At 40.6% G+C, this 18,917-nt stretch overlaps 1 protein-coding gene across 1 annotated transcript in view; it reads right to left on the bottom strand.

The window, feature by feature from the left end:
- The window catches only part of CDH20 (cadherin 20), a 59,462-nt gene extending 46,901 nt beyond the window's left edge, over positions 1–12,561 (bottom strand). Inside the window, exons 1-4 of the mRNA XM_061170430.1 lie at positions 12,316–12,561; positions 4,443–4,737; positions 3,794–3,913; positions 1,138–1,305 (exon numbers count right to left, since the gene is read on the bottom strand). Coding sequence (XP_061026413.1) covers positions 1,138–1,305; positions 3,794–3,913; positions 4,443–4,737; positions 12,316–12,561 — 829 coding nt within the window. The remainder of the gene's footprint in view (positions 1–1,137; positions 1,306–3,793; positions 3,914–4,442; positions 4,738–12,315) is intronic.
- Positions 12,562–18,917: the final 6,356 nt, after the last annotated feature.

The following is an 18,917-nucleotide window of genomic DNA, read 5'->3' on the forward strand; positions in this document are numbered from 1 at the left end:
AGAAATCAAGAGACAGAAGTCCATGTTTTCTTATTTGCCCCATTCCACCCCTTCTGCTATTTCCTTACATCCTTATCAGTTCAAATCTGGACCACTCTAAAAGCCTCCTAAGAGACTCTCCTGCTTCTAGTCTCCACCCCTAGCAACCAGTGCTGTACACGGCTAAATTAGCCTTCCTTTATGTCTTTCACTTGCTCAAAAACTTTGCAGTGACTTCCGTTAGAAATATAACATTTGAAACACTGAAGAGCAGGTCTTCATTTTAGGGATCTTTGAACATAAAATTACATTTGCAGCTTTATTTCTAGGTCTTTATATCCCATATCTAGAATGTTGCCCAAAGCAAATATTTTTTGAATGAATGAATAGCTTCCCCCTTCTGGAATGTTTTCCTTTCTTCCTATTTGAATCCTTTATATTCTTCAATCCCCTGCTGAGCTCTCATCCTTTTATTAAGCCTTTACTCATCTTGGTTTCTTGTGAAGGCTTCATTCTACACTAACCTAGTGGCACAGCAAATGCTGCTTCCTGGTTAACTTTTGATGAATATCGAGTATGTACTCCCCAAGTGGACTTTAAGCTTCACAGGGGCAGAGACTGGGTTTCAGGCATCTTGTGCCCCTCATGCCCAGGGCCCTTACAAAGCAGGTGCTTGGTACCTGCTTGTGAATTGATTGGTTAAGGTGGTCAGATGAGTCACTATGTTCACCTCCAGCTTTGGCTTAGTTTCCCTGCATGCATTCTCAACAAGGGCAATATTGCCCCCTAGGGGGCAAAAATTGATTCTTGTTGGGGAGAGGTGAAAAAATCTTAGATATTTATTATATATTACAATGGTCTGTGGCTCTCTAAAGTTCAGCCCTACCCAACAAAATCTTACTGCTTAATATTTAATTTTATGGGGAGTGGTCAGGGCATGGCAATCAAGAAAAAAAGAGTTTAAACACTGGTTTAGTGCTCTGGGAAGTTGGTATCTAGAAGGGAAATAGTTATGTGAGAATTGCATGATAAATGTCAGAAAGGAATCCATGAATAATTGAACTCAAAGAGGGACTCAGACAGGCCTTTCTCTTTCACTTCTGTCACAACTGCATCCCTCTGGCTTGAGACCTATACCCTCACTGGTTAGGTACTCACTCTGGGGAAAGCGGGGTGGGTTATCATTGACATCTGAGAGAGTGATGTTGACCGTTGTGGTCCCAGCTAATCCACCAAGCTGCCCTCCCATGTCCTTGGCTTGGATAATCACTTCATAGTATTCTTTGGCTTCTCGGTCCATGTTCATGAGTGCTGTCCTAATTACACCTGCAGGATAGAAATGACTTTGTTTTTAAAAACAAAACCACAAGTTCCATTTTAAAGATTGGGTTCTAGGCTTCTCCTTGTGCATTGTTAATGGCTAGAGTTGAGATGCAAGTCACATATTTTATTAAATTTGAGGTCAGAATCCCAGCGTCAAAAAAATGCTGTGCTTAAACAAAGGGTGAATAAATAACTATTCCAGCCGGCAGAGCTTCGCGGGCCGATTTCCTTTGGCAACATTACTGAGAAAGAACAGGAGGTGGCAGCAATGGTTCTCTAACAGACTGGGGAACTGGCAGTCTGAGACAGTTTCAGGCTGCTCTGTCTCACCACACAAAACTGGGGCTTCGGGTCCGGAAAACAAAGCCTCATATGCCTGCAAATCTGTGATTTTAGATAATTCTCCTTTAGCTCTTTCTCTCTTCATTCAGCCCCTAGAGCCCTTGTAGTGTGAATGACTCTTCTTTAGGCAACTCATTCCTAGTCTGCTTTCTCCTGCCTCCCCAGTAATTAATTGTAAGCAGGGTTGGAATTCAGATTTGCTTTTCCTTTTGTTATATGTTCATTCTGTTTTGTTAGGTTCTGCTTACCTCTGTGCTTCAGTGCATTCCGTGAGCTAAGACATGAGAGATGCTCTGTGAGTTGTTTATTTTTAACACACATACAGGATGATCTCCCCCAGACAGTAGGTAGCAGCACTGCCGTATGATGATATGGTTTCAGTTAGGAAGAGGGGTCTAAGTCAAAATCCTGTGAAACGTGTTGTTTTGATCCTGCCAAGGATGTGTGGTAATGTTTTATCTTCCTTTGAACCCTTCCACTTAGAAAAGTTGACTTCTGTGCTCTCCAGGCAAAGATTAAAGGCTTGTTTACTGCAAGTTTACAACGTGACCCTTGGCTAAATAGACCTTTTGCATGCCAAGGGAAGGAACTGGGAACCACAAACCTGTCCCCATTTTACTCCTATAATGTATATATATTGCATTATAGTAACAACATTCTGAAGTGAAATATTTAGCATTTTCTTTTTTTTAATGGCCTATGGGCATGACAATAACGATCTTTTCATGTATTTTTGACCGTAACACTATAGATGCCCCCTGGGAGCTGTCAAAATAATGTAAGGTTCCTCTTGGGATGTAAAGGACACATTACCCTCTTCCTGTCTGTATTTTTCCTCCCTGTGGGCACCCCCTCACTCTCCCTCCCTCCATCTGTAGAGTGGTTAAAGTTACTGTTTTATGGAAGTCCCTAACTGCAACCTTTTTTCTTTCCTCCTACTAATGTATACTCCCTCACTTTCTACTTTTATGATACAGTTTTCCAAATGCCTGCTTCCCCTGAGGACTTCTGGAAAAAAATTATATCAGGTTGCTAATAGAAATGTGTTTTTTCTATTTCCTGTAAAGGGATGACTTTGAGTGTTTGTCATTGACTTTACCTCTGTGGCTGTAAGTTTCTTTACTCTAGTTTTGTGTTAATTACTCTTCAGTCCTCAATTTTCCTGTATGTGAAATGGGAATAACAACACTTCCGTATATTTCACTAGTTTGCAAGATTATTGGGAGGCTCAAATATGGTAATATTTATGAATGTATTTTAAAAGGGAGAAAGTCTGGAACAAGTGCAAGATAATAATCATAATAATTGCTGTGCCCAACTTGAAAGTATTAAAGGGAATCCTTCATAGATAAAACATAAATTCTGTAGTCAAAGCTCTTGGGTAAAACTGAAAACAAAACAAAACAAAAATCCCAAAGCCAAATGGATTTGTTGATTGTTGACGTGTTCTTTTCTAGCACGTTGCTCCTTACCTCCTTACCCACCCGGTTCTCTATGCTGTCCTCCCTGTCAGAGTGTCCCACTTAGCACCTCCTTTTTGGGGAGCCACATTCCATGCTCTGTGCTCTCTCCCCCCTCGTCACATTCATTCTGGCCTTGCTCTCTGCTTAGTACGGGGTGGCTCACTGGGAAGAACATCAGACCACATGTCAGGGGACATCTCTACAACCAGAAGTACTTTGTTAGGTCTCCGTTCCCAATTTCCTTATCCTTTAAGTGAAGAGTGATGGACTGGATGATTCCCCTAAGGTTCTTCCTAGTTTCAAAATCAATTATTCTAGTTCTGTAGCGAGCCCAGGTTAATATGCCAATCCTCTTAGATCTTCTTGGCGTTATAAAAGACCTTACTCCCTGGGAATAAATACAACCATAGGATTTTTTACAGGTTAGTGAGGAGGTATACTTTTGTGTAGGCAGTTCTTTGGGCCTCTCCAATCAGACTTTATCCACTGTCTATGCATTGTGCTGCCCTTACCCACCAGGGCAGTGCTAGTTTGGTCTCTTAATCCCTAAGCTTATAACAATCCTCTCTAGTTAATACACTCCCTGGAGAGTTCTTGAAAAGGAGAGTTGGGTCTGTCATAAATAGCAGTTACAAATTATTAGAGAATAAAATCAACACCTCTGACTCAAGTATTACATCACATACCTGTTTTGGAGTCCACAGAAAAATATGGCTGGCCCTGGAGGATGCTGTACATTACCCGGGCACTGTTGCCATAGGTTGGGTCATCAGCATCTGTGGCTGTCACCTGGATAACAGAAGTCCCTGAGGGAGAGAGATGGTGGAAACCTGTTCAAGTTGAATTGCTAAAGGCTGAATGCAATCCTGAATGGGCAATTTTAAAGCATTTGCAAATGTTATGTCTGCTTCCTTGGGAAAGGCCTCTTTCTAGGTCAAGTTTCCATAACTTCCATAACAGAAGTACCTCTTCAGTGGGGATGGGAGTTACTTGTGTTTTAAATTCTTAGTAACTCGTAAGGACAACACAGTCTTTGGGCCCCTCATTCCTCTTTTGATAATACCAAAATGCTTCTCCCTTATGAATCAAATATTATCTATCTATCTATCTATCATCTATATTTTGTTTTGCTTTTTAAGAACCGGAACTGAATAACAATACTAGGCTTAGTATTACTACTATTTTATACTATGGCTGACTTCAGTGTCTAAGTAGCTTGGTAGAGTTTTATGGTTTGTGAACTGTTCTGCATGTTCTGTCCTTCTCCACGTTTAGACAGGAGGATCTTCTATAGTGGAACCGCTGTTTGTGAGAATCAGTGAATCTCCAGCTTACCCACTGGTGACATTTCTGGCACAGTGGCGACATAAGGTCCATCCAGGAACTTGGGCTCATTGTCATTGATGTCTTGGATTTTAATGATGAACTCTGACTCTGGCTCCATTGGCCTGCCCGTCCGCCTGTCCAGAGCTTGAGCCCTTAAAGTGTACTGGGCCCTTTCCTCTCGGTCAAGCCTCTGAATGGCGTGGATGTCTCCAGTGGTGTCGTCGATGGTAAACACGATGCCTGCACCTTCTCCAGAGAGGATGTATTTGATGGATCCATCCCCCCGGTCCATGTCTGAGTGAAGCTGAGGAAGAAAAGCACTGACATATGAACAGGTGTCAGAAATAAATAGATTTTTCAGTATGGTCTAAATTTATGATTTCCTTTCAAACAGAAAGACTTTTTTTCACTCAGATGTTTAAAATGTCTACAAAGAACTAATATGCATTGAACATGATTATATCAAAGAGCAAATATAAGTTGATGAATAAGTAAAGTTTCTCCACATCCCATTCAGTATCCTTAACTTAATACTGTTTTTAAAGTTCCTCTCCCTGAGAAGTATAGAAAACAGGAGTTCTGGAAAGTGTAGGTCCCAACGTGTACAATAGGAGCAAGTCTAATAAGAAGGAATCCAGCCTTTCCATTTAATTTTCTTTTTAAAAAAAGAACAAGGCTAAACATTTAAAAATTTTACAAGTGTTGATATAAATTAAATTTTGGAATTTCAGAAACTTTATGACAATTCAAGTTGGCTGAGAAGCTGATGAAATAGCTAATAAATAGACCAGTGGCCACCGTACTGGAAATACAAAATGACTTCCAGGGGCTCTTGAAATTCTCTGAATTCCGTAGTTTCACTCAGTAGGACTATGCTTGTTTATGTTTCAGGCGTCAAAATGGAATTTTACTGCTGGTTATTATTCTTTGTATCAGTGTATCTCTCCTTTTCGTGGGACCAGTCCTTGGCCTCATAACTGAATCACTCAAATCTATATGTGGAAGGTTCTGATAGGGACATGCTTTTATCTGTCCATCCAGCTATATTTCCTCCCAAATTACTTTGTAACGCTCTTGAAATGAGTCCAGGGGCACTATTTTCATATTAAGCCTAGAAATAAACTCCTGCATCCCTAATTATAGACAATGTATATAGATGGCAAGAACCCTGGAATTTTGTGCTATCTTATAATAGTCCTTCTCTAAGGGGGCAACAGAAAATTAGTTACACTTAGTCAGCCACCACCAGCTCTGTTGTTGCTGGGGTAGTTAGCACTTTGCATAGCTCAGTGATGAAGTCCATGAGATATAGTTTATAAAACAGACAGCCAGCGTTAGGGTTAGGCCAGAGAGGCAAGTATATCTGGCCTGAACAGTCTGTATCAGTTATAAATTGAGTGCCCTTGACAAATTATTTAACGCTTATAACTCTCAAGTTCCTCATATTATAAATGTAGAGGACAATGTTAATTCTTACTGTGAAGGTTTGTTGGGCTCATTAGAGATTAATGTATGTAAAGCACCTAGTACAGTGTCTTTCCCATAATAGGAAAGCTATAAATGGGGCCAATTACCATGATGATATACGTGCATAGAGAGAAGGGTATTAACATGCCCAGCTCTTCTGTACTCCCTTCAGACCTTCAGGAGTGTAGCAGAGATGGCCAAAAAACAACCTGTTGGCCTTTTTGTTACGCATAGCCCAATGGTAAAAGCTGGAGAAGGCTGCCTGAAGCATTGCTGGGACAGTGTTAGTCTGAGGATTAAATGGCACGGACACCAAGAAGACACCTGAAAGTGTATTCACAGCATCCTCAGACAAGGATGGGTTTGGAGGTTGTGGCTGGTTTTGAGCTGATCTCAAATTGACTCATGGCCAAATCACACAGGCAGCGATTTTGCTGCCTAGAGGAATTCAGCTGTGTCTTATCTAGAGAAGGGAAATAAGAGAACAAACTGACCGAAAAAATAGCTGTGGATTTTTTTCTACTTAAAGAATTCTATTTTGAATATAAAGTTCTCCCATTTCCTCATTCCATATACAGTATTATTATTTTTTATCGCAATCCAAATCTTCTGTTTATGCAGTTAAAAAAGCAGAGGTGCCTAGCTCTTACTGTGTAGAGTAGAAAGCCATTTTATTTGGACCTGGCCACAAAGAAATGAAAATCCATTCCATCTGGAACTGTGTTCCCAGGCGGAGGAATGGAATTGGGAGGAGGAGGACAGGGATCTAAGGATTAAAAAAAAAAAATTTATATGTTTGTGTGTGTTTACATATATATGTCTATACATGTATAAGTATAAATATACATATAAATACGTGTAGTTTTAAGGCATGTGGCATAGAACTTTCACTTAGAATGAAATAGGTTAATTCAGAGCATGGCAGATTATCCAGGGGAAAAAGAGAGAATAGAAGCTGACGTTAAAGAAAATACCCAGGATTGTTTTGAGGTGTTCTATGTGTCATCTAAAAAGTTTTGTCCTATGAACCTTAGGAAAGTTAAGCATACCTGTGATCATCATAGGCCAAGTTTAAGTGCTCTGCCTATGGAGAGTACTTAATAAGTAACAGGAGGCTAGGAATCTTTGCTGCTGTAAAGAAGGTTCTGGTTCCTCAGGAGCTACTCAGCTGGCTGATGTCAGTGGAGTCTGGGCTGAACCTTGGATCTGTTATCTTTGTTTTTGTTTGTATTGAGAGAAGAATTTGAGGAACTCTCTAGACTGTGAGTTCCTTGAAGTCAGGAACCGTGTGGCTTTCATCTTAGTGTGAGTCCTCACATGTAGCAAATGCTCAATAAAATTTTATTGAATGAGTGGTGTAGGGTGTAGTAGTAGGGTTAAAGCTTTTAGTGAAACCACATTACCTTTGCCTTGAAAGAGCTGGCAAGCACCTTTCAGGTACCTTCTGTGTGTGTGTGTGTTTATACGCAAGAAAGAGGGGAGAGGAGGGGGGAAGGAAGGGGGAGGACATCCACGGAGAAGCAGGAGGGCCTCCTATGAACAGGAAGAGTACCAGCTCTGAAAAGGGCCAGGATCTGCTTACACAGAACTAGTTTCTGGGGACTATACAGTGGACCCTTGAACTACATGGATTTGAACCATGAGGGTGCACTTACATGTGGATTTTTTTCAATAGTGTATGCTGCAAACAGTACTACACATGAATCTGTGGATGCAGAACCACGGATACAGAGTAAACTGTGATTATGGAGGAACCGTGGATATAGACAGAGGGCCGACTCTAAAGTTAAAAATGGATTTTCCAGGTTGTGGACGGTTGGTGCCCCTAACCCCCACGTTGCTCAGGGTCAACTGAAATTGTATCAGTTCAAGATCTAGTCAGGGAACAGAACCCACCCACTTATTTCAGCAGAGAGAATTTAATATGAAGGATTGAAAAGGGAGAAAGGGAACATTGAGGCATCATAGGAGAGATAGTAACTCCAGGAAACAGCTAGTGCCCCTCTGGCTGGGGGAGCAGAGGGCAGAAGTTGGGGCTGTTGGAATCTGGGCGTTTGGAGGAGGCTGAGCCAGAGAGCTCTGAGAAGGGAGCGCTGCCCTGTCGGGCTGGGGCTTCAGGAGTTTAGAGGAGGGGCCCCCCAGCGCCCACCTCCCACGGAACTGAGACTCAGACTTCTGAGAAGGGGGTGCCATCCAGTGGTGCTGATATTTCTCAGCGGGTGTGGTGAGGCTGGGGCTGGGAGTGTGGAAAGAATCCAGAAACTGGAATCAACTGCTGCAGGTGAAAGGAACAAGTCCCTTCTCCCTCCTCCTGCCTCTGGTTCTCCCTCTAGTGCATTCTACTCTCAGAACCCAGTGGGAGCTGGTTGGAAAAGGAGAAACTGTGGTTTGCAGAGTTCCAGCCCCAGCATCACAAAGTGGAGTATGGAAAGGTGAATACAGAGCTGAGACACTAGCTTAATAACCAGCACAGTATTGTGCGTGTAACATTAGGTTTACCAGCCGTAGAATACACATTTGGTTGTGAAAATTGAAAACAAGAGATATTAACAGCTTTTCTCTAAGTCACTTAGCAAATTGGCACTGCAATAAAAATGTGTTTTATGTTTATCCATTCTTAATTCAGCTAACACTGACTGAGCACCAGCTCTTTGGAGGAAGGTAAGGAGCTTCTGGAATGGAGTTGGCAGCACGTGGTTATGTACTTATCCTAGACAGGCAGGTGGATAGTCTACTTAACCTAACAATTCTTTAGTCTATAAGATCTTGAGCCAAAGGAGTAGTGAATGATGGGAAGTACATGAAGATCATGAAAAAATGTTGAACACACGGGTGACTTTCACTCCTTTTGCTGTCTTTCATGGTGCCTTGTATAGTTCCAGGAATTCAGCAAGTGCTTACAATTTGTGGTTAGACAGCTTCCGTGTAGTTGTTAACCTCAGCATGACTTGGGACCACAGATTCGTGCACAAGCACAAGCTCTCTGCATCCCCCTCTTTGCATATGTCAGTATAATCTAGCTTTAACTCGACACTGCCTTGTCCCTGGAAAGCCCAGTGTGGATTTTATAAGGCCATACCAATTACAGCTGATGATTGTTGCCACACTCCTTTCTGAAATAAGCAAATACTCAGGCCAGCTCTCTAAACAGACATCTTCCAGAGCTCAAGGTGACAAGCTGAAATGCCCCTGGGAGAGAGGGAATGAAAGGTGGATGGATTCTCTTTCAAAAGAAAGTAAAGGGGAAAAGTGCCTGGGTAAGTGAATACATAATTATCTTCTTCATGTGGAGGTGACATACCCAATTCAGGGTAAAAACTTGCATTGTTTGCTGGAGTGTTGGTTGGACAGGATGACTGTGGAGATGCGGAGGTATCCTGTGTCCTGGGTTGGGGTGATTAGGAAAGGGTGAGCACTAATCATGCGTACTAGAGGGTACTACACAGCTGTGTGCTCCCACCTTCAGGAAACAGGCTTGGTTACATTCCTGGTCTCACTGACAACATTGATGCTTCTGTGTATCTCTCAGGGCTAGGTCTAAAGTCATGGCCACGTGCAGGGCAGTGTAAAAGAAAGCCCATGGCTTCGGTTTCAGATTTCCTGTTGCCTTCTGTGTAACTTTGGGCAAGGAACGTAACCTCTCTGAGCCTTGTTCCCTACTCTAATTATCAAAAAGTAGTGAATTATACTTACCTCGTAGCATTGTTACGATGATTAAATGATCTGCTTTATGAGAATATGACTGACACACGGTACTGTGGTAGCCCAAAAACATGTCAGATACTCTTGTCTTTCTGCATTTTTGTATGTCCAGTTCTGTGCTGGGTACTCAGTGTTAGGGAAATGTAGGGAAGGCCAGGGATGGCATCTCAGTTTCTATCTTTGGGAGAAGGGAGGAGGGCTCTAAACTGTACAAATACACAAAACAATTACTGAATACGAAAGCATTTTCTTAAACCTATTTTAGCGGTAGCTATGTGTGTCTAGTTGGAAGAAATGTTTTACAAATATCAAGTTGCTAGAGATCTTTGGACTCTGAATAGGTGGAAGATGTATTCATGATGGAAAAGGCTTTTAAGCTGGGGCCCTGAGAAATCTGAGTGTGATTGAACAGAGAGGGGCTGACCGTGTGTCCTTGGCATGACAGTAGCATGGGCACTCATCTGGGGTAGGGACTGACGTGGTATGTCATGTCAGGGCCAGTAAGGAGACCCAGCTTGACTGAGATCAGGACAGGATTTGAGAAATCCTAGGGGAGGGTTGGATAAGGGAGGAGGACTCATTTTCTGGAAGTCCTTGAACTGTATGCTAAGAGCTCTGATAAGCACTGGAGAGCTACAGTGCTTTCTTAATCAAAAGAGTGACATGATGGAAAGGGTGCTTCAAGGAGGTAAATGTCCTGAGTCCTAGCGGGAGGAATGGGAAGATTCTCCCTACAGCACCTGCTTAGTTAATCTAATCATGAAGAACAGAGGGACCACAGTAATCACAGAGCCTGGAGAGGATGAGGTGAATCTGAGAGAAACTGGCAAGGAGATATTGACAGAATGTGGTGACTGGTTGTGCATGAAGGAAGAAGAGAAGGGAAGGCAGAAGGCAAAGAAAATTCACAGGTTTTGAGGCCAAGAGATTTGCAGGTGCCTTAGGTATGCATTACTGAGCTGCTTAATTCACATAAGGAACTCCCTATACTATTGCTGCTGCTGCTGCTGCTGCTACGACGACGACGACGACGATGACGACAGCTACTACAGGGTAACGATTATTAAGATCTTACTCTGGACCTGGTACTCTGCTAAAGCCCTTTACATGTGTTAGCTTATTACTTAATCCTTACTACACCACGAGGTACTCATTTCTTAAGTATCTTTTTGCACACTGCCTATGTGACAGGTACTGTGTTAGGCCTTGTGGATAAAATGGGAGCAGTGTCCTTGTCCTCACTGAGCTTATAGTCTAGTCTAGGGCTTCAGACAATACACATATAAACAAACAAATTAGATATTGTAGGTTGTGATTAGAGCTGTGAAAAAAATAATGGTGGTGAGAGAGTCTAACGGGGTGGACTTAGAGAATTCTTTACTGGATATGCTACATGTGGGATGCCTTTGAGTCATAAATGTGGAGTGGTAGGGTTTGTAAGTCTGAACCTCAGATGAGTGGTCTGAGCCAGAGGTGGAGGTTTTGAATTCATTGGTTTGGGGGTGGGGGTTAAAACCATAGGAATGACGAATCCACCCAGGGAATGAGTGTGGATAGGGAAGAGACCCAGGGCAAAGCTTACAGGACCACCAATGGTTGGGGTCAGGCAGAGGGAGAGGACCAGCAAAGAGGCTGAGAAGGAAGGAGGAAAAATGGGACTGTGAAGGTCATGAAGCTGAGAGAAGAATGTGAGTCAAGAAGGAGGGACTGGGCAGCAGTGTCCAAGGCCGCTGTTGGGTGGTTCCATAAAATGAAACCATCAGGTCTGGTGGTGGGGAGGTCCTTAGGAGCATTGAAAAGACAACTTTAGTGCAGAGTGAGGGCAGAAGTCAGATAACTGGGTTGAGAAATGGGTGGGAGTTGAGGAAAGAGCTTATGTAGACAGCTCTTGAGAAGTTGTGGTTCTCTTATTACGTGGTTCTCCAAAGTCACTCTGGAAGCAATTGGCAGAGCTGGGTTTTGAACCCACATATATTTGACTCTGAAACCCACACTCTTAGCCTGTGTGCTAAACAAGTGTTTGTTAGTTGAATGAATTATTTATTTTCTAATTAGTTCCTTGTTTCCCATTTTCTCTCATTTGGTTGCTTTTGCAAAATGGTCTCTGATTAACATCCAAAATAAGTAAACACAGGAGAAAGCCCGGATTAAAAATAAAATGATGATAGATAAATCAAGGAAATTCGAGTATAAAGTTTATAAATATATTCGTTGATTGTCTCCAGCTATCCTGAAGCACAAGCTAGGATCTTCTGAAATGAAGAATGTTTTATTCTTTTTATTTCCATTAAATTTAGGCCTCAGGCAATACCTGTGGAAATGCTTTGAAAAAAAAAAAAAAAAAAAAAGGCAAAACACCCTCTACTCCTCCCTTTGCATTTCCCAGTTTATTTCTTCCCCATCCTGTTATTCCTGAGGCTGCTGCTGCCTCTGGGGGGACTTGAATGGCTCTTACAGGGTCCAAGGCTTTTCCTGCAAAAATCCAATTCCTAGTATTTCCCACTCAGAACAGAGGCAAGAACAAGGAGAGAAATCTTTCCCTTCTGATCGGTATCTGACAAAGCAAAAATTAGATTTCAACTAGCTGTCAAGTAACATACCTCTAGTTAAAATTGTTCTCAGGCCTTAGACTATTTGAGCTTTCATAGTCAATTCATATTCTTATTCAATGTCAATATTCTGATAATTTATCTTTCTCTTTGGCAGTTCTTACCTTGCCGACATACAAAGGGTCAGTTCCAGTGTATTCTTCCAGAACAAAAAATTGGTTCCAAACCCAGCTCCTCTTTGTCCGAGAGTGTGACTGTGGCTTGTCTGACAGGAACGCTTCTAATTTGCCTGGCGGTGTTGGTGTGCCCGAGAGAACAGTGGTTGTAAGGTCCATCAATCCCCAGAAGTACAAGGACATGCCAAGTCCAAGCCAGCTCTTTGCATTGCTCATTCTACCAGAAGTCCACATGGGATTGCCAGGTTTTCAGAAAGTAGAGTTCAGGATGATAAAGCCACTGAACTTGAGTATTTTCCAAATAAAAAAATAATGCAGTTTATTGAACACTTATACTTTCCAAATAAGGTCCTGATTCAAGTCAGTCTACTGGAAGTTGACTTCCTGTCAAGTTAAGGAAAACACAGTGTGATGATGTCAAATTCTTTCCTGTGGGCTTATAGCAAGTTTTCAAGAAATGTCAGTAAATAATTCGTTTTTTCTACTCAACAAATTAAAGAGTCATAACACTGCTTTAGAAGTGTTTGAGTAATAAATAATATTTTGATAAAAAGAAGACAACTTATGTTGACATAGTCAATCCCAAACCTTTAAATATGGATTTCAGAAAGAAATAAAACTAGTGAATAAATCTCTTCTCACTGGTAACTAGAGGGGTATGCTGTATTATTGATTGGCTTGAATTAATAGTGTGCTCTTTGAAATATTTATAAGACAACCTCTTACATTCTTAAAAATAGTATTCATTTCCAAAATTTACAGCTAATAACTAATATTTTCATTAGCCCAACTGCTTTCATTAGAAAACTAAAAGCAAAATCTAACTATCTTTTTTGCCACCCACAATTATATTTTGTCTACTCCATGTTATTGATAATATTAGGACTCTTGGACTTCATTTATAAGCAGCCATGGATCACTTCTGATTTTAGTCATTCTCTGAGCTCATGGTGGAATTCGAGTTTCACACTCTACTGCTTCAGCTCTGAAGCACTGATAGTGGCTGCTAATGTAACCTTTCTAGGATTTGAAAGGTCAGTTAATCATTATATCATTCACAATAGACTTTAAAGTGCTATTAGTCACATGCTACCCTGGGCACGCTAAGAGAGTCTAGCCAACAATTTTCTTTTTCTGAGCTGAAAGACTCATTTAGGCAAAGGGATGCTGACTTCTACCCTGGGGACACCTTTTCATCAAACTTCTTTTGTTGCTGTGAGGTCAGATTAGCTGGTGACCTCACTTCTGGGCTATGACCTCATCAACCTTTTCTTCCTTTACTTTGGCTGGATTTAATGAGGTGCCATAGCACTCAAGCCACTCTGTCAAAACAACTAGAATGTCTTCTGTGGGCTTAATACTTTCACTGTTAATGTGGAGAACTGCTGTCATCTTCTCATAACAAATGTGTCCATTTGGGGATTTCAGACCTATGCAACTAAGCAATGCTCCCTTTCTACAAGTGGTTTAAAATGAATGCATTGCTGCTAACTCAATTACCACCTTCCACCTGTCATCATCAGAACTCGTTTTAGCTTCCTCTCAAATACTATTGAAATGAACAAAAGAATTAAAAAGATATAATCATTTCATACAATATGCCATTTCATTTCTGTATAAGAAATCACTTCAGTGAGAGCTGATAAAGAGGAAAAAGCTGGGGGAGACTACAGAATTTCTCTAACAGAATGGGAGGCTGTGCCTCTTATCAGTTAGAGCTCTAAAGACAGATTGATTGTCAAGTAAAAGCAAGCCACCTGTGCCTTATTTGGGGTGACGTGTTTGTTAATAAAGAACAATGGTTTGCTAGAAGAGGGGGTCACCAAGTATTAGCTGTTTCCTTTCTCTTTAGACCGATCGACAGAAACCCAGCTCATGTTTCTCTGGTCCCTGTCTAAGGGGAGACATTCTGGAAAAAGAAACCTTAACCCCGGAGATGAATTAATGAAAAAGATTGGTGAGAATTAGCTGTGCTGTTTTAGGGACCTAGAAGATGGACTAAAGGGCATTACCAAAAAAAAAAAAAAAAAGGTATCGCCAGAATGAATACTGGGATTGGTAACCACAATGGGAATATTCCATATATTGTGAGACACAGACCTATCTGTAATTTCCCCAAAGTTCACTAGACTAAGGGTCACTAGACAGTTTGGCTCCTGGTTCTGCCTTCATCACCTCTGACTTGTTCACTTCTATGAATTTTTGTTCCTCATCTGTTAAGCAGTGAATGGTAGTTCTCCCACCTACTTCACAGGATGACTGTGAGAATCTGTTGGGATAATGTAGGTGAAAGTATTCCATAAATGACTTAAGGTGTCAACTGACATTTGAACAGCCACATAAGGAGCAATTACCTGGGTCATGTGTAAAAATGATGAAGCTGAGCCTGAAACATCTTGTGGGCACTTTTTGGACCAAAATTCTGAAAGGGCCTAATGTATATATATTATTTTACAGATCTCTACATCAATGATAAGTACTATTGGGTAGTAAATCTGGCCCAGCCCAATTCTGTAATAACCAAACTTTTTTTTTTTTTTTTTGTATGAGGGAACATTGAAGGACTATCTCTTCGAAAACTCTGTAGAATAGAGAAAATTCTCTTTTTGGGTCACACTTATCAAAGGTAGAACTCAAAATATATACTCTAATGTATTTCCTTTAATGTCTGTGTTTCATATGTGGACATTTTGTCTAAGCATTATTTTTGATGATTTTCTCTGTCTACTTTTAGCATCTTGTTTTTGGGTTCTACGTGAGCAGGTGCATGTGTGTGTGTGTGTGGAAGGGGTGCAAATGTCTCCTCTCCTGCTTCCACTGGCTAAATTTTCTGGAAAGAATGAGATTTGAGGAAATTTTGAGGAATTTTAAGACTGTCCCTTATATTCCCCCATCTCTTACAAACTAGACATGCATCTTGCCAATTAAAACCTCCTATCTTTACCTATAAGTGTGATCTGAAGAGCTCAGGAAAAAAAGGCGGCGTTCTATGGAATCTTCGTGATGAATATTTTGTAGGCCGTTCAGTTGCCTCAGCTTTCATCTCTCTTTCCTGCCCACTTTGGCCTCCTATACACCAGTGCAAAGCCCTCACGTTCTTCCCTTTCATGGGACACGTACAAAAGTGGCTTTTGGATATTTAGGACCTGTGGAGTCCTTGGTGATCCTGTGAAAGCTCTGGTGGTCCATGTGCCCCTTTCACATTCCCCCTGACACACCTGAAACTTCAAAGCCTGACGTGCCTGTAAACTCTCTCTGTGTTAAATAACTTGATAGCTACAGTTGATTGGAAAGCACTTTATTCCTGCTTTCTCATGGCAGAATGCATGGAAAGTACCCCCTGCCTAACTTTTCAGGAAGTAAAATCTGGGTTATCCAATAGTTACATTATTCTTTTCACAATTAGAGCTGTTTATACAAGTGAGGGGAAAATCAGTTCTGTCAGAAATACTAACCAGTCTGCCATTATTGTAAATAAAATGGTTCTCATATTGATTTTTTTTTCCTATGGGATAAGAATAGCGATGATGTGTTTGAAGGTAGGCTAATTGCTGTTGTTCTTATTAAGGAAGAGGCTAATATATGTATACATGTATATAGAGGTCTGCTTTGGAAGACCACATATGCCACACGAAGACTACATTAGTGGAAATTGACTTCTGTGTTAAATGAGTCTTTTAAAAGTTTTTTCCCCCCAATCCTGCCTGAAGAAAGTAAACAGATTGGTAATGAACACAGTAGGAAGAAATTAAAGTTGTACATAAAATGTGCTCTCAGTGAATTGTTTATTTCGTTACTTAGATTTGTTGTGATATTTAAACTGTAGGGGGAAGGGATGGTTACTGCTTTCTCCTTGAAATGAACTGGGCTTTTATGGTCTCCCTCTGATTTCTTTCTTCATTATTCCAGTTTTCCTGAGCTTTCCATGGTCAATGGAAGTACTACTCAGTAAAGCTCAAATGACATCTCTACAGAAGGAGAAAGTCAGTCGCCTCTGCTAGTGACTCCCCCTGTGAACAGAGGGGTGTTTTAATTTTCTGTTGTAGACTCACACCTTTACAGAGGTAAATGGAGGCTGTGGTGCTGTGGTTTTAGGCAGCTAAACTTCTTATGCCATCACTTTTACTTATAAAAAGAGCCTCAAAAGTGTACTTAAAAAGAAAGACAAAACTTTGTGAAGATCCTAGGTATTATAGGGAAATATGACTGTGTACCCGAGGTGCATCAACATTCAATCAGAACACAGCTCAGTGTCACAACATTATTTCACCTCCCAATCAAGGGTCTCTCTTGAGAAATATGAATAAACACATTTTACTTAAGAGTCAAATCCTTCAGATTGGAGTATAGAATCCACAGAGAACAGGTGGTCCCAGGTATAAATTGGAGTGAAAAATTCATATGCTGATGGTGTTTTTGACTATGTACGGTTCACAAACAACAAGATTCCCGTTGTGGAATCCCATGAAGAAAATATTTTCAGTGCTTCTGTAAACAAACTTTCAACATTCCTGGATCTGTATGTGTATGTCTGTGCTACTGACGAAAGCTTACCAGTGGGGCTTTGTTTTGGAAATGGTGTATAGTATGGTTTTGTATGCTGGAAGATGAGATAGTTCCCTGACCTGAAGTCTTTTTCATTTACTACAGATGTTCCATCTCACTTTTCATTAAGTGAGTAGAAGAAGCTCCAGTCCTCTTTTGTGGCCATCAACTCACCAGTCTACCCAAAGCTAGCCATCTATGGAGGTGACCAACTCTCAACAGAACCAGAAGAGGTTGTCCAGGTACCACATTTCCTGGATTTGGGCTGTGCTCTCACTTCCATTCACCTACTGCACACCTTACCTGCCTCATGACACTGCCCCAAACTCCAAAGTTAACCTTTCTGAAATGAGATATATCTTAAAATCATTATGTAGATTTAATGTGGTCATATTTCCTCTCCCATCCCTCAAAGAAGCTGTTAATAAATTGATGGTGTGTCTAGAATTGAAGAATTATGGTATTACCTTTTTTTTTTGAAAAAAAAAATCAAACAGAAGAAGAACAGAATACTTAATTTCCATGAAGAGTTCTTAGAAAATGTAGCCATCACTCTTGCTTACTCTAATTTTGATTATTTACTATTCTATGAGTTCCTGCTCCTCCAAGTTCCTCAAAAACTGTGGAAACCCTGAGCCTAAAGGTTCAGCTCTTATGGTCGTCATTCAGGCTGTGATCAGTCTCTGAAATCCTCCCTTTCTCACCACTTGTTCTTTTTGCTCTCCTTCTCCTTCCCACCACGAAACTAGTTTAGGAGAGAGGGAGTGCTGTTTTAAGACATTCAAAAATGGAACTGTGGGGTTGATGTGGCTGAGGGGGAGGTATAGGGTAGCTCAAATGAAGATTTTAGGAACAATATATGGTCTTATATAAGGCTAGGGGTGTGTGAATGTGTGTGTCTCCACATGTGGGTGAGAGGAATATAACAAAAAATGATAGAAAGCTTGAATTATGTAATTAAGAGCTGGCTTTGAAAAACCTGATCAGTCCCATAATAAAACCTGCTTTGTGTATCCTGTATATACACTGACCCTCTAGCTATAAATTCCCTAGCTTGGGTCACGAATAAAGGAATTTCCACTTTAGAAATCCTTTTGCTAGAGTTCATGCCCAATTCTTTGTTTTTCATTCTCTTTATAATCAATTTTTCCAATTGAGGGTGTCCTGTCTTTCTTTCCATATCCTCCAGGAATGGCAAATAGATTCTTACTGATCCTTTCACACATACTTAGTATCTAGTAAATGTTTTAATCCTAAAGGAGTCAGGAGGTTTTTGACCTACTTTACCCTTCCTCCAGTTTTCACTTTTAATCAAGCTAATGAAACTACATTTCAGTCCATGGGCACTTTCTTTGACTACAGTTAGACAAGAATGATCAATTTTGATTTTTCGGAGTTGTCTCACATGCTCATTAATTTCTAGTCTTACGTGACATTTATAATTGTATTGGACTTGTGCTTGTTTATTACAAAAAAGCATGTGTTTTAAATGTAATTCTTTGGCTAAAATTCTTCTTTGATAAGAAGTTACATGTACACCTGCAACTATCACAGCATTGTTAATCAGCTATATTCCAATACAAAATAAAAAGTTAAAAAAAAAAGAAGTTACAAATAATCACTACTCAGTGTTTTCTCTTATAGCTTTGACTTTGTACAGAACTTTAGGCAGGTAGGACAATTCTCTAGTCTTCCCTGGATCATAAAGATTAATCCATAGGAGGAAGAGTTTGGGGGAAAATGTTAAGTTTGCTGTCTAAAATTAAGACAATTTATTAATTTGATAAATACTTGAGCATCAAATATGTTTAATCAAAGAATGGTTCGTGAAGCCAAACAAAACTTAGTTTCAGTTTTAGCCCTACCTCTTCTTATCTGTGCACTCTTGAGCAAGTGACTTAAACTCTTTCAATCTCATTTCACCATCTAGAAACTGGAGATAATTATAGACTCTCATGGGGTGATGGTCAGAATTAAGGGAGAAAATATGTATGAAGCTCTTAGCACGGTGTTTGGCAAAGCCCTGCGCTTGAAAAATAGTAAGT

Source organism: Eubalaena glacialis, chromosome 15 (genome assembly GCF_028564815.1).
Source record: "Eubalaena glacialis isolate mEubGla1 chromosome 15, mEubGla1.1.hap2.+ XY, whole genome shotgun sequence".
Taxonomy (NCBI): domain Eukaryota; kingdom Metazoa; phylum Chordata; class Mammalia; order Artiodactyla; family Balaenidae; genus Eubalaena; species Eubalaena glacialis.